This window comes from Bufo bufo, chromosome 6, assembly GCF_905171765.1.
Source record: "Bufo bufo chromosome 6, aBufBuf1.1, whole genome shotgun sequence".
Classification (NCBI taxonomy): Eukaryota; Metazoa; Chordata; class Amphibia; order Anura; family Bufonidae; genus Bufo; species Bufo bufo.
The window spans coordinates 76239991-76264179 of record NC_053394.1 but is presented as its reverse complement, the minus strand read 5'-3'; the positions used below and the strand labels follow the sequence as shown (position 1 = coordinate 76264179).

At 42.8% G+C, this 24189-nt stretch overlaps 1 protein-coding gene across 2 annotated transcripts in view; it reads left to right on the top strand.

Annotated features, from left to right (window-relative positions):
• Positions 1–24189, top strand: part of LOC121003899 (solute carrier family 22 member 15-like) — a 298912-nt gene that overhangs the window by 136165 nt on the left and 138558 nt on the right. For both annotated transcript variants that reach the window (XM_040435841.1, XM_040435839.1), the window contains one exon: positions 7556–7664. In XM_040435841.1, the coding sequence (XP_040291775.1) occupies positions 7556–7664 (109 nt within the window). The remainder of the gene's footprint in view (positions 1–7555; positions 7665–24189) is intronic.

Here is a 24189-nt window from a genome sequence, read left to right as displayed (position 1 = left end):
TTAATAATAATTTAACTCACCTTAATCCACTTGATCGCGAAGCTCGTCATCTCCTTCTGTCTTCATCTTAGCTGTGCAGCAAAGGACCTGTGGTGACGTCACTCCAGGCATCACATGATCCATCACCATGGTAAAAGATCATGTGATGGATCATGTGATGACCGGAGTGACGTCACCACAGGTCCTGTTGCTGCACAGATGAAGACAGAAGGAGATGCTGGGCTTCGCGATCAAGTTGATTAAGGTGAGTTAAATTTTTGAATTTTTTTTTTAACCCCTCCAGCGCTATTTTACTATGCATTCTGTATAACCATGTTATAAGGGAAAATAATAATGATCGGGTCTCCATCCCGATCGTCTCCTAGCAACCGTGCGTGAAAATCGCACCGCATCCGCACTTGCTTGCGGATGCTTGCGATTTTCACGCAACCCCATTCACTTCTATTGGGCCTGCGTTGCGTAAAAAACGCAGAATATAGAGCATGCTGCGATTTTCACGCAACGCGCAAGTGATGCGTGAAAATCACCGCTCATGTGAACAGCCCCATAGAAATGAATGGGTCGGAATTCAGTGCGGGTGCAATGCGTTCAACTCGCGCATCGCATCCGCGCGGAATACTCGCCCGTGTGAAAGGGGCCTTACAGTCTCCCTTGCACCGAGATCAAGGGAGCCATGCAGTTGTTGTGGTGGGCTCGAGCCTACTAGAGGCCACCAGGATTAACACAGCTGTGTTCCATAGGAACATAGTGAATCTCTCAGACTGGTAAATGGTTAATCATTGCAGTTTGTGGCAGAAGCGATTAGATCAGGGATGGCCAACGTGAGGCTCTCCAGCTGTTGCAAAACTACATCTCCCACCATGCCCTGCTGTAGGCGGATAGCTGTAGGCAGTGTGGGCATGCTGGGAGTTGTAGTTTTGCAACAGCTGGAGGGCCTGGATTAGATGATCACATGTTTAAGTGAGGGTAGTGGGGGGTAGTGAAAAAAAAATAAAACAATATAAAAAAAGTTAAAAGAAATATAAAAATTCAAATCACCCCCCCCCCCCCCCCCTAAAAATAATAAAAGCAATAAAATTAATCAACATAATTTGGTTCTCTACATCTCATAATACCAAAACGATTAAAATATAAAAATATATTTCCTGCATGGTGAATGCCGTAATGGGGAAAAAAAATATAAAAATCTATGATTTTCCATTATTGGTCACCTTATCTATCTCAAAAATGAAGAAAAGTGATAAAAAATGTGTACGTCCCCTAAATATGATACCAATAAAAACTGTTATGGCTGTCAGAATTTTTTTTTAAATCTTTTATAAAGTAGGAAAACAATAAAAACTTTATAAAGTTAATATGGCAGTAATTGTACTGACCCACAGAATAAAGTCGTCATGTCCTTTGTAGCGCATAGTGAATGTGGCGGAATTGCCTTTTTGTTTTTTGTTCCAATTTCTCCCCCAAAAGAATCCGCCCCCCCATCCATTTTTCGAAAACAAGCTATGATAATACAAACTGTTTCCTTAAAAAAGAAAACTTGTCCCACAAAAAACAAGCCCTTATGAAGCTATGGCAACAGAAAACGGAGGAAAAACAGGGTCCTGGAAGGCAGGGAAGGAAGAACAAAATTGAAAAAAATAAAATTAGGCCGCGTCACAAAATTGTTAAAGGGATTAGGCTTTCATCCAAAAACAGTGCCTCATCTGTCCGCAGATTGTGCATGGTATTGCAGCTCATACTTCTGATGTCCTATCATAGAAACATAGAAACATACAAAGTTTATTGTATCTGTCCTGTACAACATATGACTGTACGGCAGGAGTCAGTTGATATAGGTTACATAGGTTAACAAAAGGCACATGTCCATCAAACTCAACCTGTCTCAATCAATTATCCATCATTTATTTCTAGATTAATTCTAGCCCTCGATGCTATTTGCCATTAGATATACAGCTAGCCCTTTTTTGAATGTTGTCATAGTATCTACCATTACTATAAGGTACGGGATTCTATAATTTCACTAACTGTAAAGAAGCCTTTCCTGTACTGATATATAAATCCCCTTTCTGTCACATGTAATGACTGTCCCCTAGTCAATCATCTGCCAGTTCTCTGTATGGACGACGCATATTTATACATGTCGATGAGATCACCTCAAAAAGCATCTCTTTTCCCAGATGAGAAGTCTGTAGAAGAGTAAATGGGAGTCGCGGGCATAGCTAGGGAGTTATAGAGAGGTAATATTACAGTACAGGGTTTTAGTTCTCTTTTTATACGTTCTATTTTTTTTCTTATTTGCTTTTGCAGCTCCTCCTTGGCATTGAGCACTGCTGCTTAGCTTGCTTGTATCCAGAATCCCCAAGTCCTTTTCTTGTTTTGTTGCTCCCAGTTTTATTATATTTCATGTGTATGCAGTCATATGATTCACGTGGCCTAGGTTACTTTAAATTAATCTCAACATTAAAATTCCTCCGCCAAGTTCTTGCCCATTCTGCCACCTTAAAGGGGTTGTCTCATCTCAGACAATGGGGGGCATATTGCTAGGATATGTTCCCATTGTCTTCTAGGTGCGGGTCCCAGAACAGAGTCCTGCAAAGTGGTGGCTGGAGGGCTTCGGTCCGGCCACCACCAAGTGCTCTCCCCATAGAAGCGAATGAGAGCTCACTGCGCATGCGCGGCCACCGCTCCCATTCACTTCTATGGGCCCGACGGAAATGGCTGGCTCGGCTATTTTTGGCAGCTCCATAGAAATGATTGGAGGGCGGTTGCGCATGCGCAGTGTGCCCTCCACCACATTTGGGGCTCCATTTGCGATATATCAGATAATGGGGGGCATATCCTAGCGATATGCCCCCATTGTCTGAGATGAGACAACCCCTTTAACTAGGTCTTTCAGGAATATTTGACAATCAAGCTAAACTGACACTTTACATTCGGTCCTTTCCAGGGGGACATTAATAAAGAGATTAAAAAGAATTGGGCCTGAAGGGCCTATTAACACGTTTATGCCATTGATGCCGTCAGTGTATCATCCGTTGACCATGTCATTGAAGCACGGCCCTCCATGCGCATTTCTAGGCAGAAAATGGAAATTCCAGAGCATCTCCTGCCGATGGCCACCACTGACAGCGCGGTGTCATCTGTGTTCTGTCCCTGATTATGTTTGAACCCATAAACTTCAGCGCACGTGTTTGGTCTGGCACACGGACCAGAGTAGTGCGTGCTGATGTTTTTCTACTGAGGAAAAGCAAGGATGTGTGAATAAGCACATATCTATAGATAGCACGAGCCTATGAGTCAGTGAGGTGTGAACAAGCCCCAGCACAGATCCTCACCACTGACTTTAGCTCATTTGGAGTATGTGCAATTTACAATGACCCTTTATTTTCTGTCCCGTTACCAGTTTTTCACTCATGCCCATACATTGTCACCTAGTCCCGCATCAGTAGCTACAGCACAAGGCTGTATTCTGGTACAGATTATCTGTTCTATGATGAACTGCTGCCTGTACAAGTCTGACAACCTTCCACTGCGGCAGTCATTTCATTAACCCCCTGTTTTCTTTTTTAAGCTCACCTCTTTGCTGTTGCTTCACCCACATGCACTTTTAAAGGGAAGCTGTCACCCCGCTTTTTGGACCGTTATCTACATTTATACATGCGTACTACTGCAGATATGGAGTTTATTATTTTTTATTTTCTACTGCCTCCTGTCAGCGCTCAGAGCGGTGTTGAAACACATTGTCAGGACTGCTGTGCATGCGCACATGAGTCCTCTCCATTATGTTAGAACAGCACAGCAGTCCTGACAATGTATTTCAGTGCAGCTTTGAGTGCTGACAGCAGGTGAATAGGGGGCAGTACCTCATCTGTGGTACTACACATGTATTACTGTAGATAATAGTCTAAAATCGGGGTGACAGATTAACCTAAAATTGTTGCTGAAGGTTTTCATGTTCTCTGTTCTTATACATCGCCGTGATCTGATGTTAGCATCGTAGGACTGTTTGAAGCATGTATCCACAGAATGTGACATAAATGTCTGATACTGTAGGCGGGACCTCTCATGTCTCTAAAATTGGCCCGTCCTGACCCCATCCTGCCTGAATGCAGCGGCTAGAGGTGGTCAGATCCGAAATTGATTAGTTCAAATACTTACATTTTAATGCTGTATCTGTATAGCATTAAAATGTATTGGTTCCATGGAAGCCAAAGTTCGTTCCGCCCAAAGTCGTGCAAGACTTCGGTTAATTCCTACTGTATGCCTATCTGCGTATTGAAAAACACTTAGCTATCCGAACTGGGCGTTGGTACCGAGATACCATTCGGATTGCTTATTTCAATACGCAGATAGGCATACAGTAGAAATTAACCGCGACTTCGGGCGGAATGAAATTTGGCTCCACGGAGCCAATACATTTTAATGCTGTACAGATACAGCATTAAAATGTAGGTATTTGAACTAATGGACTTCAGATCCATGATCCAGAGGTCGATTCGCTCAAGCCTAATAATCATCTCACAGATTTTGCGCAGATTAGCTCCATTGATTGACAGTTGGACTAATCCTCATGCAGGTCATCCACTGCTAAATCACGGCAAAAATCTCAGCGTCTGCCTTGGATTTTCTTGTAAGGACATTTGCCAGGGACATATTCTTAGTGTTTGAACAGCAGTTATAAGACCAGCATAGTCAATGGCAAGCATAGGCTTAGAAGAGTGGCATGACTGGACTGAGACAGCATTTTTGGGGTTATGATGTACACTGTCAGTATGGGGAACATATCTAGATTTGCTGATTAAGTTTCTGAGCAAAAGAGTAGTGCCAACTATAAGGTATAGTAGAGAAAAAGTAATGGTCTTGAGTTTCTCGGTTTGTGAAGTTTTTAGTTTAATTTTTAATTTTTTTTGTTTTATGTTGATATGTTTTTGGAACCAAGTCTTTTGTAGCTAAAACTAGGATTGAGAATTGTCAGCAGCAGTTTTTTGACTCCAATCCTCAGGGCCCACCTGCTGGTCATGTTTTCAGGATTTTTCTTAGTATTGAGGTGATACAGCAATGCATCAGGACTTTCCACATGTATTCATTCTGTGGGATATTCTCAAATCATGACTGGAGTTGAGGAACGCTGTTCTACAGCATATAGTGACGTCCTAGAACAATTGCTTTGTTCTTCTAGTCTTTTCTTATATACTGTAGGTGTCATACAGGACCTGTGGACACCCTCTAAATATTAGCATATCATTCACTTATATAAAGTAATAGCCAGTATGTGCCAATATGATTTAAGCTGATTTTGTACTTTTCTTTTAGTTTTAGTTTTAGTTTTGCCCCTGCTTTTGCCATTATGGCACGGCTGATGTGTCATAGCCGTTTCTGTGTCGGGTCTTTTTAATGATCAACTACGGAGAAGTTTTCAAGCGGTTTGATGTTATTGTGCTGTTTTTAAGCATCAAGAATTGAACATATTGGATCAAATAAGACCCCTTAAGGTTTACCTGATAAGAGACTGAGAAATCATTAAGACAGACTTGTTCTCCCACAAAAGTTATGAAAGCCGTTTCAAAGGCAATGCATTATTCAATACAGCAAAGTTAAAAGAAAAAGGAACTTTTTCACTTATGAAAGATCATTGAACCTGAGCTGTGGCGATCTTCTCGGATGTGGAAAGCTGACACATTGAAGACTTGTTCGTAGCTGCTGTCTTGTGTTCATCTCATTTTCGTTTTCTCAGGAATGTCTGCCTTGATATTTATGATTTTGCACATTCAAGGTTCAGTCAAAAATTGCTTCAAGCTGTTTTACAATTACGATACGTGCACACAAATAATTCTTTGTTAGTGGTGACTGGCTGGAGTCTAGGGCTTACTGTTGCTATGGAGCGGAGAAGAAAACAAGATAGTACCTTAATTTGGCTCCTTTAACAGGCTTTTCGAGCAGTCTCTTGACATTGTGATTATAAGATGGTGCAACTTGCACACGACATGAAAAAAAAAAAGGCTGTTAAAAATGGACACACTGTCAGTTTTTCATGGTCATTTTTCAACCATTTATTCATCCATTTTCTGTCCGTCTGTCCTTTTTTTTAATGGTCGTTTTGCATCCGATTTTCATGGCTGTGAAAACGGCCAAAAATGGGACATGTCTTATTTTTGATGGCCACTATTCACTGGCCGTTAAAAAAAAAAAAAAAATGGCCACGTGAAAAGCCCCATAGACCTCAGCGGCTCTGAAAACGGCCGTGCGACGGCCGTCAAAAAATAGGCAGTCACACGGCCGTCATGTGCATGTGGCCTTAATGTGCTTTCCCAGGACTATATGTGGATGAGAGGGAGCACTATTTCATCTCCATACATAAGACATGGTCAAGATGAAATGTAATCCGTTGTTGCAGTAGTGACTTTGTGATAAACTCTTCTTACAGAGGTTGTTACAGATATTGGTGACCTATCCTATTTACATCAGATTGGTGGGGGTCCAGCACTCGCAACTGTTTCGGGCAGCCGTGGCGCCAAAAACGATGCAGTGTACATAGCTGGAAGCAGACAGCGCCGTACACTGTCTAGTGGTCGTACAGGGGTACTGTAGCTGAGCTCCCGTTCACGTAAGTGGGAGCAGTATTAGAAACTACACAGTGTATGGAGCCTTCTGCTTCCCCCTCCATACACTGTATAGTTTCTGGCGCCCTGGCTGCGAAAAACTGCAAATTGGTGCGGGTTCCAGATGTCGGATCTCCACCGATTTGAGATTGATGAACTATCCTGAGGATAGATCATCATTATCTGTAGCCCGGACATCCCCTTTTAGTGCACCTTGCTAGAGGTTGGACACTTTGCATAACTTTACACCCCCTATTGGTTGGCCTACTATGCACCACTATTTTGCGGCAACATTTTGGAGCAAAAAGGCCCAGGTGGATTATCGGGAACAAACATTGGTAAGAATGCTTGTTTCCAATCACTGGCCTATAAGAAGGTACTGCCAGCCATTCTCTGAACAAATCCTCTCTGGAGTCGCTTTTCTAGACAAAAGCGTTAGGTTTAAGGACGAGACAAATTTAACAACAAGCAACATTTGATGAATGTGGTAAAGTACAGCAACACAGACTTCAAATTTCCTCTCTTGATAAATTCTCCCTTTGTGTGTAGCAATGCATCTTCAGGCTTGTCCTCACGACCGTGTGAAGCCTGTGCGGGCACCGTCTGTGGGGCAGCCGCATGGGGATCGCAGATCCTTCCGTTATGCAAAAAGAGAGAGCAAGTTCTATCTTTTTGCGGTGTGGAAGCACGGAATGGAACCCCAGAAAGCACTCCGTAGTGTTCTGTTCCATGCTTCCATTTCGCATCTTCGCATTTGCGGACCCATTGAAGTGAATGGGTCCGCATCCTGGATGCGGAATGCACACGGAACGGTGCCCGTGTATTGCGGATCCGCAAATGTGGTCCACAATACGGCAACGGGCAGCACACGTTCATGTGAATGAGCCCTTTTGTTGTTTTTTTTTTTTTAGCAATATGAATAACACAATTACTTTTCTTTTTTTCTTTACCTGTAGGTTTGTATTTGAGTCCAGCAGTCCTTGCCTTACTCGGAAAGTTGTCCGTCAGCGCTGCATTCAATGTGGTGTACATTTACACTTCTGAGCTTTATCCTACGGTAGTCAGGTAAATTGCGTTTGACCCTTTTGTTAGTGATGCTTGAAGATATTTAGAATTATTTTCTATTACATGTGCACTTTTGACCCTTGTTCACCCTTCATTAAAGGGAAAAGTGTTTTCCAATAATTTAACGTTTTTCATTTGCATGGCTGCAATTCAAAAATCAGCCAAGGCTTGCCATGTATTCGGTGACTGGTGTTTGGCATGGTTGGTGATGCGTTTAATTGGAGATGCTATGTATAAACCACACTTGAACTCCATTATTACAGTGAAGCATTGTTCAATTGGAGTTCCTCAAGGTTAAGTGGGTCATACCACAAGTTTATTGACCATGCTGACCTAGTAGAAAGTGCTCCTCTCCATTATCTGAAGCCAGCGATTGGCTCAGGAGACACATGTAGCCCCTAACATGTAGCTCCCCAGAGGTTGACATCTGCAGATACTTTACCATGACTATTACCACCTGGCATATATACACTGCTCAAAAAAATAAAGGGAACACAAAAATAACACATCCTAGATCTGAATTAATTTAATATTCTTCTGAAATACTTTGTTCTTTACATAGTTGAATGTGCTGACAACAAAATCACACAAAAATTAAAAATGGAAATCAAATTTTTCAACCCATGGAGGTCTGGATTTGGAGTCACACTCAAAATTAAAGTGGAAAAACACACTACAGGCTGATCCAACTTTGATGTAATGTCCTTAAAACAAGTCAAAATGAGGCTCAGTAGTGTGTGGCCTCCACTTGCCTGTATGACCTCCCTACAATGCCTGTGCATGCTCCTGATGAGGTGGCGGACGGTCTCCTGAGGGATCTCCTCCCAGACCTGGACTAAAGCATCTGCCAACTCCTGGACAGTCTGTGGTGGATAGAGCGAGACATGATGTCCCAGATGTGCTCAATTGGATTCAGGTCTGGGGAACGGGCGGGCCAGTCCATAGCATCAATGCCTTCGTCTTGCAGGAACTGCTGACACACTTCAGCCACTTGAGGTCTAGCATTGTCTTGCATTAGGAGGAACCCAGGGCCAACCGCACCAGCATATGGTCTCACAAGGGGTCTGAGGATCTCATCTCGGTACCTAATGGCAGTCAGGCTACCTCTGGCGAGCACATGGAGGGCTGTGCGGCCCTCCAAAGAAATGCCACCCCACACCATAACTGACCCAATGCCAAACCGGTCATGCTGGAGGATGTTGCAGGCAGCAGAACGTTCTCCACGGCATCTCCAGACTCTGTCACGTCTGTCACATGTGCTCAGTGTGAACCTGCTTTCATCTGTGAAGAGCACAGGGCGCCAGTGGCGAATTTGCCAATCTTGGTTTTCTCTGGCAAATGCCAAACGTCCTGCACGGTGTTGGGCTGTAAGCACAACCCCCACCTGTGGACGTCGGGCCCTCATATCACCCTCATGGAGTCTGTTTCTGACCGTTTGAGCAGACACATGCACATTTGTGGCCTGCTGGAGGTCATTTTGCAGGGCTCTGGCAGTGCTCCTCCTGTTCCTCCTTGCACAAAGGCGGACGTAGCAGTCCTGCTGCTGGGTTGTTGCCCTCCTACGGCCTCCTCCACGTCTCCTGATGTACTGGCCTGTCTCCTGGTAGCGCCTCCATGCTCTGGACACTACGCTGACAGACACAGCAAACCTTCTTGCCACAGCTCGCATTGATGTGCCATCCTGGATAAGCTGCACTACCTGAGCCACTTGTGTGGGTTGTAGACTCTGTCTCATGCTACCACTAGAGTGAAAGCACCGCCAGCATTCAATAGTGACCAAAACATCAGCCAGGAAGCATAGGAACTGAGAAGTGGTCTGTGATCACCACCTGCAGAACCACTTCTTTATTGGGGGTGTCTTGCTAATTGCCTATAATTTCCACCTGTTGTCTATCCCATTTTCACAACAGCATGTGAAATTGATTGTCACTCAGTGTTGCTTCCTAAGTGGACAGTTTGATTTCACAGAAGTGTGATTGACTTGGAGTTACATTGTGTTTAAGTGTTCCCTTTATTTTTTTGAGCAGTGTATTTTCTCTTAAAATTCCCATGTCTCTCAGCACCATGTCCAAGACTGCTGTCCTGTGCAGCTTGGTTTTGATGAACCAATTACTTCCTTAGAAGTGGATGGATGCCCATTCAGTTCAGAGGATGCTGTGTAATACTAGACAAGCTAATAAAATGTAATTCCCTGATTACTTGAACCCCCTTCTACAGGAGAAACCAACTCCTTGCTATCAGGTTTGGGCCAGGCCCACACAGGTTTCTGCAAATATTTTACTCTTGGTGCACTTGAGCTAATTGGGATATAGGTGAATATTATTTTTTTTCTCAGGATTACAGGTTCTGTTTTGGCAGCTAAAGATAGGAGGCACCTTTCATTCATACATCCCTACGTCGTAGAATTAGAATAAATGGAAGATGAAATGGTGGTGGCATCACATACCGTACGGTATGTCTCTCTCTGTGGCCATATGCGTGGACTGTTTTTAATACACAGAAGGAAGTAATTAACAAGAACTGATTGCTTTACACTCCTGGCAGATGCAGGTGCTTGATTTTCTCAGTTGACAGGCTGCTGCCCGCCCACAGATAGAGAAGAAAGTCCACCAGATAAGTGAGTGAAAACGAGTTTAAAATTTTTTGGGCATAAAAACTTACCCCTACCCAACATCCGCCAAAGGTATGGTGAATGTCAGGTCTTTCAAGATGGCGCCTGCTCCAGAGCAGAGTGAGCATCATAGCCGCCATATTTCTGCCACTGTGAAAGATCTGAGGCTACTACAGCAGTAGTTCCTATGGAGACCTGCATGTAGCACAACTCCCATAGGCAATGCAATGATAATTCAGTGCAGCCTAAGGGCCAAGCAATCTAAAAGTTGCTTGTTAAAGTCCCCTAAAGGGACTTAAAATATGTGTAAAAAGAAAGGCTTGTAAAAAATATTGAAAACACAATATATATGAAACCATCAGGGCACATGCGCTGTGTTGGGACGCCGCACCCCCTTCTGGCCCGATCATGTGACTTGATCTGGTCACGTGGGTCGACGTCGTACTGACGCATGCGCACTGACCGGCGACTCTCCCCTTCCTCTCATTTAAATACAGCGCGCCTTGGCCTACATGTCAGGCGTGCACCATGTGATGGACGACATGGTGAACCTCCATGCCGTCACTTCTGGATAACGAACGATACCACTCCAGTAGTTATGTAAGTACTGGCTTGCACCCATCACTATGTGGACAGCATAGGCACTTAGACATTCTTCTCACACTGCTTTTGTCTATGTTTCTCTATAGGTACATCCTCCTATATGCCTCACTCTGTCTATGGTCTAATTTGATATGGAGTCATTTGCTTGAGTGATCACTCCCTTATACTATAATACACTGCAATACCTTATACAGTTGTAATAGTCAGACCGACAGGAGCTAAGCTATAACACCTTACCCCGTGTCCCCTGATGATTTATGGGGTTTTATGTTTAAGATTGTGGATTTTAGATATGTTTCACTTATGAAACGCGTTGGGACACGCTCACATATCACCATAAATACGCACTCCTCTTGTGCTTATTGCTATTTAATTTTTTCACATCATTGATTTTGAGATATATGTTACTTTAGACTATTTATATCTCTACCTGCCTTGATATACAGGACCCTGCCCGTAGTCACTTTGTCATAGGGTTACCTAGGGATTCCGCATCAGGGCAAGGTTCCGGACAGGGCCACCCCTTGCGGGGCACGGACCCCGTGATAGGTCACTAGGGCCAGGTAGGCCAAGTAGGGAGGTACTAGGGTGAGTTTCTTCTCTGAGGCTACTCTAATACCTGGCTGTTTGGACACTTCGGACGTCCTTCTCCCCTCCCTACATGAACATCTGTTGACGTACCTTTCTGCCCGATCGTGACCACCTCCTGTACTAACCCACTATTGGGGTATTCAGTGAGGCCTTCTAAGAAACTGGTAAGACCTTTCCATTTATTTTATGTCTGATCCTAACATCACCCTTAGGGTTTCAGATACTAGGGATCACATGGTCCTTCCCTTATAGGCCCTGGTGCTAATATACCGTAGGCCTAGGGTGGATGACACCTGTGTGGGTACACAGCGTTATATACGCGGCATAACCCTCCAGGGGTCTTGTCTGTCTTTTTGTGTTTTTGTTTGTAAGGGGTCTTTTACTCCCTACCCTGGGAGAATAGACATATTAAAAGTTATGTTTTAAAATTGTTACTGCTCCCCTTCTCTGCATATCTTTACTTCCCTGAGCGGTACCCAGGTGAACTGCCCCTGCAGTCATATTTCCTGGGAAGACACACTTTTTTCTATTATATATCAAACCATCCCCTTTCCTCATAATAAAAATAACAATGAAAATAGAGTTCATTTGCACTACCGTGTCCCACAACACCCATACTATTAAAATGTAAACATATTTTTCCCATAGGGTGAATGCCATAATGGGGGTGGGGAAAGGGCCAATTCACAGTTTTTTCATTGCTTCATAAAAAGTGATCAAAAAGGATTACACACTCCAAAAGCATATCACAAAAAACTACAGATCGCCCCGCAAAAAAATGAGCACTGATTTTCATGACTATGAAGGCATCAAAACTATGAATTAACACATGTGGAATTATATACATAACAAACAAGTGTGAAACAACTGAAAATATGTCATATTCTAGGTTCTTCAAAGTAGCCACCTTTTGCTTTGATTACTGCTTTGCACACTCTTGGCATTCTCTTGATGAGCTTCAAGAGGTAGTCCCCTGAAATGGTCTTCCAACAGTCTTGAAGGAGTTCCAAGAGATGCTTGTTGGCCCTTTTGCCTTCACTCTGCGGTCCAGCTCACCCCAAACCATCTCGATTGGGTTCAAGTCCGGTGACTGTGGAGGCCAGGTAATCTGGCGCAGCACACCATCACTCTCCTTCATGGTCAAATAGCCCTTACTTTCAAAGTTTTCCCAATTCTTCGGCCGGCTGACTGACTGACCTTCATTTCTTAAAGTAATGATGGCCACTCGTTTTTCTTTACTTAGCTGCTTTTTACTTGCCATAATACAAATTCCAACAGTCTATTCAGTAGGACTATCAGCTGTGTATCCACCTGACTTCTCCTCAATGCAACTGATGGTCCCAACCCCATTTATAAGGCAAGAAATCCCACTTATTAAACCTGACAGGGCACACCTATGAAGTGAAAACCATTTCAGGGGACTACCTCTTGAAGCTCATCAAGAGAATGCCAAGAGTGTGCAAAGCAGTAATCAAAGCAAAAGGTGTCTACTTTGAAGAACCTAGAATATGACATATTTTCAGTTGTTTCACACTTGTTTGTTATGTATATAATTCCACATGTGTTAATTCATAGTTTTGATGCCTTCAGTGTGAATCTACAATGTTCATAGTCATGAAAATAAAGAAAACTCTTTGAATGAGAAGGTGTGTCCAACCTTTTGGTCTGTACTGTATATATACATATATACAGGTAAAACTCGAAAAATTTGAATATCGTGCAAAAGTCCATTTATTTCAGTAATGCAAATTAAAAGGAATTGCATTAATGCAGCTTAAAATTATAATTTTGTGAAAAGGTTCGATATTCTAGGCTCTAAGTGACACTCTCTAGTCAGCTAATTAATCCATACCCCCTGAGCAAAGGGTACCTCAAAATTGTGACTTTGGGGTCTCATAAGCTGTAAGCCATAATCATCTAAATTATAACAAATAAAGGCTTGAAATATCTCGCTTTGCATGTAATGAGTCTATCTCATATGTTAGTTTCACCTTTTAAGTTGCATGATAATTTCACCTTTTAAGGCATGGAATAAAAACTAAAAAAGCAATAACGGAACATGGCTGCATCAGGAAGGAGTTAAAGGGGCTTGTATAAAATGTTTCCAACCACAGGGCCATTGTAATCTATAGGCTCTAATATTGCAGTTTAGCTCCATTCGGGTAAATGGGGCTGAGCTGCAATACCAGACGCAGCTTTATAGACAGGAGTGGCACTGTTTCTGAATAAAGCATAATCCGATTTTTCTCATCTCAGACCACACCCTAACATTGGCATGTCTATTTTAAAAATCAAAAATCTCTCATGGTCTTATTTGATTGTTGAGGTGTATACGGTGGGACAGGATGCCTGGATGCTCAGCAGTACTGGGAATGACTTTGCGAATGAACACATTGTACGCTGCTATTTGTTCAGATGTGTGCAGAGGGCATAAGGTTTGATGTGTATGACCGCTACAAAAGGAAAAAAATCAAAGTATTCTTAGTACAGTCCTGGGGCAGAACTGCAGGTAGAGCCGTGTGAATGCTTTATTCATGAGCGCCGTCCTCACCTTACCTTATTAAATGTGTGAAGTGAAATCTAGAACCCTCTGTGAAGGTTTTTAGTAGCACTTTGCATCAGATCTTCACTAAAAACATCCATTTCCAGTTTTTCCATCTGTAAGACGGAATGCTGATGGAATGCTCTTATGTGTATCTGACATGTCTCCGTTGTAAATCTTTCGTTTCTCCCTCTTCAGTAAATTACTTATCACGGCGTTTCTCTTTTTTCCTTGTACGCCTTTTGCATCAGTTTATTCCCAAGCTCATTATTTACCGACAATAAAACATAACATAAAAGAATATTGTAAAAAAAAAAAAAAAAGCAAATAAATAATGAAGCAAAGAATTTCTGTTTGTGGCGCTCCATCCCGTGCATAATGGAGCATTGAGTGCAGACACAGTGCCAGTCATAAGCTCTTTGTAACTCCTCGGATTTGGCATAAACCGTTATTGACTTGAATCACAATTAACATCGGAATGGGGCGTTATCCATGAGCACCTTGCTAGTGGAGAGTCAGCAATTTTCAGATTCATTGCTCCGACACAATATGCTACTCGGAGAAATGCTGTATGTCTTTGTAATTTATGTTGGAGCGATTAGGAAGTCGTAGAAACGCTAATTTGCAACAATTCTTCCCTTAATCAGGCATTCTGATGTAGATAATTTTATGCAGACAAATTACCCTTTATGGTTTGCTCATTCTCTTGTGAAGGATGGAGCGTGTTGTTTAATTGGCGGGGAATATTAGTGATCCACAGGCCTGATTACATCCTCTATGACCTTTCCGGCTTTTTTCATTTATTTTAATTGGCAGTTCGCTCTCTCAACGTTTCTCCTTGAGTAAAACATTAGGATGAGTAAATGTACCTTCACACAAGCCGATTATCGCGTAAATTTTCGTTAAATCGAGTGAAACTGCACAATTATCGAGCAGTGTAAAAGCAATGAACGATAGAGCAACAACCAACAATCGGTAGATTTCTCGTTGGTTCCATCGATTTGTTTGGGCGTTGGACGTTGATGATTTTGTACGTGTAAACAGGAATTGTTCACTGCATGCACAATTACTGATGATTACATGGTGGGTGTGTCTAAGCGCACGCCACTAAAATTTCGCTTTGTGTAAATGCAACACAAATGCATGTCGTCTTTCCAATATGTGATCGAAATTACATTTTTGTGAACGATAATCGACGCGTCTAAAGGACCGTTGTTGAAACGTTCACTACACTAAGAAATGACTTAATTGTACCAATCATCGTTTCGTGTAAAGGTACCTTAAGGGTACAGCCAGGCAGTAAAATCATGTGCCCATTGGCTGGAGCGGGTGGTGTGGCGTTGCCGCACCATCTGGCAGTAGTCTGAGGCAAAGTATATCAGTGCATTTGTATTGCCAGCATTTACACATCTATGCTTAAAGGGAGTCTGTCAGCAGTTTGACCATGCTGTACCGCTGACAACACTGGGTTAGGGAGAGCAGTACAAACATACCTTTTGTATAGCTTTTATCATCAGAAGTAGTGTGAACATGAAGTTTGATTCTGCCAGATTCTGCTTTTGCAAGTGCTCTGGATGGGGCTTCACTGTAAAGTGCTCTCTGCAGTGAGCTGCATCATAGCCCCTCCCCTCTGCTTCGAGTGACAGCTGTAGCATCCAACCAAGAGACCACTACAGCCACCGCTCAGAGCAGCCAACCTCATTCTAAGCCATGAATCAGCAACCTCCAGGTGTTCTGAAATTGCAACTCCCAGAATGCTCCAATCACTTCTATAGGAGTGAGAAGAACAGGTGAAAATGTTTGCATGCTGGGAGTTGTAATTTCTCAGCTGCAGGAGTGCTGAAAGTAGCTGATGCCTGCTCCAGGGACATACTGTAGCACAATCTGGCAGAATAAAACTTCTTATTCACACTACTACTGATGACAAAAGCTTCACAAAAGGTATCTTTACATTGTTCTCCCCAGCCCCTGCCCAGTGCTGTCAGCCTGGTCTGTTTAACCTGGTCTGAAGTGCTGGCTGACTCCCTTTAACATCAAGTCTAGCATCTCCATCCTCGAAAGGTAATGTTTATTTTACACTAGGATTTTGGCATGTATTACGTGGGCAGATCCACAGCATGTAAACTGAAATTTCATGGCAGTAAGGGCTAGTCACAGATTTTTCCTACATGTACTTTCTGCTGTGTGAACATACTCTAAGGCCCCTTTCACACCCCTTTTGCATGAAAAACGCATCAAAACGCATTGCACTCGCGCTGAAAAAAATGAACAACTGTACACAATCGCAGACAAAACTGACTGAACAGGCTTGCAAAATGGTGTGCGATTCACTGAACACATCCGGACCTAATCTGTCACGCTCGTGTGAAAGAGGCCTAAGGCTTCCATCTTCTTTTTTTTTTTTCTTAGGCCCCTTTCACACGGGTGAGTTTTCCATGCGGGTGCATTGCGTGACGTGAATGCATTGCACCTGCACTGAATCCTGACCCTTTCATTTCAATGGGGCTGTGTACATGAGCGAAGTTTTTCACGCATCACTTGTGCGTTGCGTGAAAATCGCAGCATTTTCTATATTCTGCGTTGTTCACGCAACGCAGGCCCCATATAAGTGAATGGGGCTGCATGAAAATTGCATAGCATCCGCAAGCAAGTGCGGATGCTATGCGATTTTCACGGATGGTTGCTAAGGAGATGATGTTATTAAATAGGGATGAGATCCATTCACTTTATTATTTCCCATTATAACATGGTTATAATGGAAAATAATAGCATTCTTTAATACAGAATGCTTAGTAAAATGTCCCTTGAAGTTAAAAAATAAATAAAAAAAATTACCTCCAATTGATCGAGCAGCCGTTATCGTCTTCTTTCTTATTCTTGCAGGACCTGCAAAAGGACCTGCACTGAAGATCTTCTATCTTCATTCAGCAGGACCTGTGCTGACATCACCACGTTCACCACGTGGAAAAAACTGAACAACGCAATGCAATAGCAGACAAAACTGACTGAAATTGCGTGCGCACTTTCCTGCAACGCATCTGGACCAAATCCGTGACGCCCGTGTGAAAGGGGCCTTACACTTAGAACATGCATTTTTTTCAAGCCCTATAGTGAAGTCTATGATAAACTTATCTGAAAAAAATTTATACCCAAAGTATGCTGCATTCTTCCAAGAATTCCAGAGGCGCATGTATGGCCTATAAGTCTCCTCACGCCGACTAAGGCACTCTCTCCCCGAGGAGAGATAGTACCCCCCAAATCCTGACTTATGTACCTAGTGCTCTCTGCTCTGCACTGATGAGGGGCAATCAACCCGAAACAGCTGTCTGCAGATGAGATGAGTCATGTCTCAAGGCCTATTTATTGGGTCGAGCATTGACTTGTAGGATAGCTGCCTGCATGTATGGTCTACAAGTCTTCTCACTCCTATTAAGGCCCAAGGAGAGATAGTACTCCCCAAAGCATAAAAAAACTGTCACAATGCAATAATGTCCCAAGATAATATTTTATATGTAGCTATAATATCTGTATTCAGATATATTATTTCATAATGGTGTATATCCTTACTTAATTATTTTCTAATGTTTATGTTGTCCTAGTGTCAATGGTTTTTCCACCCAACTTAAAGGGGTATTCCCATCTGGGACACTGATAGCATATCGTTAGGATATGCCAACAGTGTTAGATATGGGCAAATTCCACCTCTAGGATCCACTCCTGTCTCCAGAGTGGGGCCCCCAAAGTGAAGGAGAGCACACTGCTGTGGGACTTCTGAAAACAGCCGAGCCAGCGCTTGGCTATTTTCGGAACTCCCATAGTGGTGAGTGGAGGGTGGCTGCCCATGCATGGCTGCTCTTCTGTCACTTCATGGTGCCCGGTTCTTGAGATAGCAGCATGTCCCGAAGGTAGAACCCACACCTGTCTGATTTTGATGGCATATCCTAATGATATTTTCCATTTTGTACTTCTATACTTTACCAATGAAACTCTGGATTGTGCATTTCAATGAAATCTGAGCTCAGAAGCGTTCAGATTATGGTATAGATTAAGGATGAGCGAATCAATTTCGGATGAAACATCCGAAGTCAATTTGCGTAAAACTTTGTTTGAATACTGTACAGAGCAAGCGCTCCGTACAGTATTAGAATGTATTGGCTCAGATGAGCCGGTTATTACTTTGCGAAGTCTTGTGAGACTTTGGGTAATAACTTCAAAAATTAATTTCTACTGTTAAAGGGGTATTTCTATCACATACAATGGGGGCATGTCGCTAGGACCCGCACCTACAAGGAGAACAGAGCGGGGAGAGCTGTTGCTGGAGGACCCTGGGTTTCCCGGGGTCCGTCCACCACCAATCACTGCTCCCCGCTGCTCCCATACAAGTGAATGGTTCTCCCATACAAGTGAATCCACACGCAGCCCCTGCTGCCGTTCATTTATATGGGGCAGACGGAAATAGCCGAGCTCGGCTGTGCATGCACCCCCTCCATTAATTTCCACGCTCTATGCTCTATTCATATCAGACAATGGGGGCATATCCTAGCAATATGCCCCCATTGTATGTGATGGCAAAACCCCTTTAAAAACTTTTTCCCGAACTCTGGTTTGCTTCCAAGGTACCACTTGGAACCGAACCAGAGTTCGGGAAAAGGTTTTTAACAGTAGAAATTCTTTTTTGAAGTTATTACCCGAAGTCTTGCGAGACTTTGCGAAGTAATAATTTCGGCTCATCAGAGCCAATACATTCTAATGCTGTACAGAACGCTCACTCCGTACAGTATTCAAATGAAGTTTTATGTGAATCGACTTCGGATGTTTAATCTGAAGTCGATTCGCTCATCCCTAGTTTAGATATTCCATAATCCAACGTATTAGTCCTTATAAGACATTCTCCCGTAATTTTCTAATTTATTGTAGGAGTTAGATTTGAAGCCACTGTAAGTCACCCTTTTACATCTCCACCTAATTTATTGATGAAGTTGAATTGCTTTGATGCTGTCTGGTTCTAGAATTAATGAGAGTAAATGGCCTTCTAGCGAAAGGTTTGAAGCTACTGAAGATGAATTTTAATTTATACTGGAATAGCACAAAGGTATAGTGCCTATGAGTTTTAAAGAAAAGTTCTCGCTTATGTATATGTATAAGTATTCCTCCCCTTTTTCCAGAGACCTGAGAAGATGACCTGCTCTGCAGTCATCTCGGCATGAGGCCCTTCTCTCTGACAACCAATTATCTTTAAATACCCCGCTTGGGATGAATTACACCTGCTTTTTATCTTTCACAAATTGTCACTTCTTTTTTGTCTCCGCACCGTAACCTGTAACTCGTCAGTATTCCTGCTTAGAACATTTTGGGTGACTTGATATCATTTGGCTTTTAGTTGTATCAAAGCCGTTGTCAGAACAATTGTGCTTGCTCTTTACAGAAAGCGAAAAGCATGTAATTAAAGTTGTTCAAATTAAATTGTCCAAATATTCCCCGTTTATAATAATTTGGAGCCTGAGTAAGAGCTTTAGAAATCATCCAGGTTTACCTGCCGCTTAATGACAGAATGTTCTACAAATGCACTACACAATATTACTGAGAACTGTTATAATTTTCAGTTGGTTCCAATCACTTTTTTCTCTGCTGGAGGCAATCCTAAAAATGTTACCTACATAAGCCTTAACCCCTTAAGGACCGGGCCATTTTTCACCTTAAGGACCGGACTGATTTTTGCAAATCTGACCAGTGACACTTTATGTGGTTATAACTTTAAAACGCTTTTACTTATGCAGGCCATTCTGAGATTGTTTTCTCGTCACATATTGTACTTCATGACACTGGTAAAATGGAGTAAATAAAAATCTTTTTTTTATTTCTAAAAAAAAAACAAATTTACAAAAACTTTTGAAAAATGTGCAAATTTCCAAGTTTCAATTTCTCTACTTCTATAATGCATGCATAGTAATACCTCCAATTTTTTTTTTATTAATTTACATTCCCCATATGTCTACTTCATGTTTGGATCATTTTGGGAATGCTATTTTATTTTTTGGGGATGTTACAAGGCTTAGAAGTTTAGAAGCAAATCTTGAAATTTTTCAGAAAATTTCCAAATCCCACTATTTAAGGACCAGTTCAGGTCTGAAGTCACTTTGTGAGGCTTACATAATAGAAATCACCCAAAAATGACCCCATTTTAGAAACTACACCCCTCAAGTTATTCAAAACTGATTTTACAAACGTTGTTAACCCTTTAGGTTTAATTTAATGAAAAATGGAGATGAAATTTCAGAATTTTGGCAGATTTTCCATTTTAGTCAATTTTTTCCAGTAACAAAGCAAGGGTTAACAGCCGAACCAAACTCAATATTTATTGCCCTGATTCTGTAGTTTACAGAAACACCCCATATGTGGCCCTAAACTGCTGTATGTGCACACGGCAGGGCGCAGAAGGAAAGGACCACTATATGGCTTTTGAAGGGCAGATTTAGCTGGAATAATTTTCAGGTGCCATGTCACATTTGAAGACACCCTGAGGTACCCCTACAGTGGAAAACCCCAAGAAGTGACCCCATTTTGGAAACTACACGCCCCAAGGAATTTTTCAAGGCATTTAGCGAGCACTTTGACCCAACAATCGATTTATAGAATTTGGAAATATTTGGCTGTGAAAACGAAAATTTTTATTTTTGCAGTACCTGGTCTGACAGATCCACCCCTCCCATAAACTTATTATAGTCCTGGATGCACACAGGTTTGGGGACTGATTCTGTGGATCCACATACTGGAACAGGGGTGGATCTGTCACCATGTATGGTAGTAAGTACAAAGACGTCACGCTTGTCTTTGTACTTAACAAGCATCATGTTATCATTGCAAACTGCCCAGCTTTCCCTCACTCTTATTCTTTGGTCTATAAAATTTTTAGGCAGATGTTTTTGGTTTCGTCTGATAGTTCCGCATGCAACAGTGTCTCTTGAAAACAGGCATTTCAGTAGTGGAACACTTGTGTAGAAGTTGTCAAGGTACAAGTTGTACCCTTGACCTAGCAGGGGGTGAATCAAGTCCCATACTATTTTGCCTGCTATTCCAAGGAGAGGGGGCACTCTGGGGGTTAAATTTTTGAATCTTTTCCCTCGTAAACTCTAAATTGATGTGTATAGCCACTTTGGCATTTACATAGTTTGTAGAGTTTGATGCCATATCTGGCCCGTTTGTTGGGCAGGTATTGGCGAAAATGCAGTCTGCCCTTGAAGTGCACAAGGGATTCATCAATGAACAGATTCTTTTGGGGGGGGGGGGGTGTAGACCTGGGCAAACTTGAGATTATAAGAATCTATAATGGGCCGAATTTTGTATAAACGATCGTATCCAGGATCATTAGGGGGTGGACAATCTGCATTATTGTTATAATGTAGAAATTTCAGGAGACCTTCAAATCGGGTCCTGGACATAATGGTGCGGTATATTGGCGTGTGATGTGAAAGGTCATTACTCCAATATGACCGTAGTGATGGCTTTTTAATTATCCCCATATTAAGTATTAGACCTCCAAAAAAATTCATTTCCAAAGGGGTCGTGGGAGTCCACTGAAGGGGTCTTGCATAGTATGAGTTGGGGTGGGTGGCTAAAAATTTGATTGGCATAAAGATTAGTTTGCTCCACCATCATGTCTATCAATTCATCAGGAAAAAAAAAAGTGGAAAAAATCCGCTTCCGTGAACCCTGCAGTGTTCACATGAATGCCTGCAGTGGCCGTAAAGTCTGGCACCTGAGGTACAAAGTTAGTAGCAGAAGTCCAGCTGGGGTCATTTGTAGAAGCTGATGCGCTGCTAACTCTACTGCGTCTGTGAGAGGGTTTGTCAACTGATGAATCAGAAGAAAAGATTCTTCTTCTCCACTGTCAGAGTCAGACTCTGAGGCTAGTATGGCATAAGCCTCTTCGGCGCTGTACACCCGTTGAGACATTTTGTAAATTTGTAAATATATATATATACATTTTTTTATTCAGAAAAAATAGGGGAAAAAAAAAGTGCTCCAAAAGCAGTCGAGCTTTATATCACTGGTGACAGAAATTTGTCACTGCTGGCAAATTCAGTGACAAGGACTGGTCACAGATAGAGGTTTGGAGGTATGGGGGGGGGGGTGTATATATATATATATATATATATATATATATTATTTTTTTAATTTATTTATTTATTTATTTTTTCCAATAAATGTCTAACTTACCCTAAAATTAGAGGTCTAACCCTGATAACTCCCTAGCTAACCCTAATGAATTGCCAAAAACCGGTTACTGACAGTATGGATGATAAGGACTGGTGTGCTGATGTACTGTCACTATTTGCAGACAGCACACAGTGACCGGTACAGGGGACAAATGAGGGGTGATGAGGGTCACAGGGGACAAATGAGGGGTGATGAAGGGCACAGGGGACAAATGAGGTTCACAGAGGACAAATTATTTTTTTATTTTTTTTCCACAGGTCTGTTTCACTCTGGCTCCGATCACTTCTCTTACTGAAAGTAGAGGATCAAAGGTGAGAGATAGCGTTCTGTACATAACTCATTGTGATTGGTCCGTTCCTGACTGTGAACCAATCACAATGAATTATGTACAGAAAGCTATTTCACATCTCCGATCCTCTCATTTCAGTGAGAGCCGGATGCCAGAAGAGAAAGAGGTGTGTGCGCACATGCGCACACGCGCGCGATCACTCGTGGGTAAGAAATAATGTGTGGTGTGTTATCTGCGGATGGGACCACTGCTTGCTGATCGGTCCCTGGTCATCAAGGGGGAGTTGTTCGGTCCCCGACACAGTCAGGTAATTTGTGCTTCAGGTGCGCGATCTCGGCCGGGGAGCATTTAAATGAACGCCGTGCGTGTACGGCGTTCTGGCACAGTTTTCCCCACCGTACATGCACGGCGTTCTGCGCTAAGGGGTTAATGGGGTTGTCTCACTTCAGCAAGTGGCATTTATCATGTAGAGAAAGTTAATACAAGGCACTTACTAGTAGGGATCGACCGATTATCGGTTTGGCCGATATTATCGGCCGATATTGAGGATTTTGAACGTTATCGGTATCGGCATCTATTTTGCCGATATTCCGATAACATATTGGGAACACAAAACGCGCTGCTGACAGCGCGTTCTGTGTTCCCTCCGCAGCACAGGGGAGAAGGAAGCAGTGTCTCCTCCCCCTGTGCTGCTGCTGCTGCCGCCAATAGCAGGAGAGGAGACAAGAGGAGGGGAGGGGCTGTGGCCGCTGCGCCACCAATGAAGATAAGCCTTTCATTCATTCATATACAGGAGGCGGGAGCTGGCTGCAGAATCACATAGCCGGCTCCCGGCCTCTATGAGCGATAGCTGCGGTCCGCGGTAGTTAACTCCTCAGGTGCCGCGGATCGCAGCTACCGCTCATAGAGGTCGGGAGCCGGCTATGTGATTCTGCAGCCAGCTCCCGCCTCCTGTATATGAATGATTGAGAGACTTATCTTCATTGGTGGCGCAGTGCGCCCCCCCCCCCCAAGCCCCCCAGTATTAATCATTGGTGGCGCAGTGCGCCCCCACCCCAATCCCGGCCAATAGTAAAAACATTGGTGGCGCAGTGCGCGCCCCCCCCCCCCCACCCAGTATTACTCATTGGTGGCAGTGGCCACAGGGTCCTCTCCCCTCCGATCGGAGCCCCAGCTGTGTAAGCCTGGGGCTCCGATCGGTTACCATGGCAGCCAGGACGCTATTGAAGCCCTGGCTGCTATGTTCAGCTCCATGCTGCTGTGTGCACAAAGCACAGAGCAGCAGGGACAGTGTGAGATCCTATTCCCCCTGATAGAGATCTATCAGGGGGAATAGGACAAGGGTTCTAGTCCCTAAGGGGGCTAAAAGTTAGTAAAAAAAACACAAAAATATTAAGTATAAATGAAAAAGACTTATAAAAAAAAAATACACATTAACAATAAACAAAAAAATACACATTAACAATAAACATATTAATTTTCAGCAGATTTGTGTAGGAATTTTTTTTTTTTCTCAAAAATGAAAATTCCCAGAATATCGGTATAAATTATCGGCTATCGGCCTGAAAGTTCACAAATTATCGGTATCGGTATCGGCCCTAAAAAATCTATATCGGTCGATCCCTACTTACTAGTGTATGGTTATTATCCATATTACTTCCTTTGCTGGCTG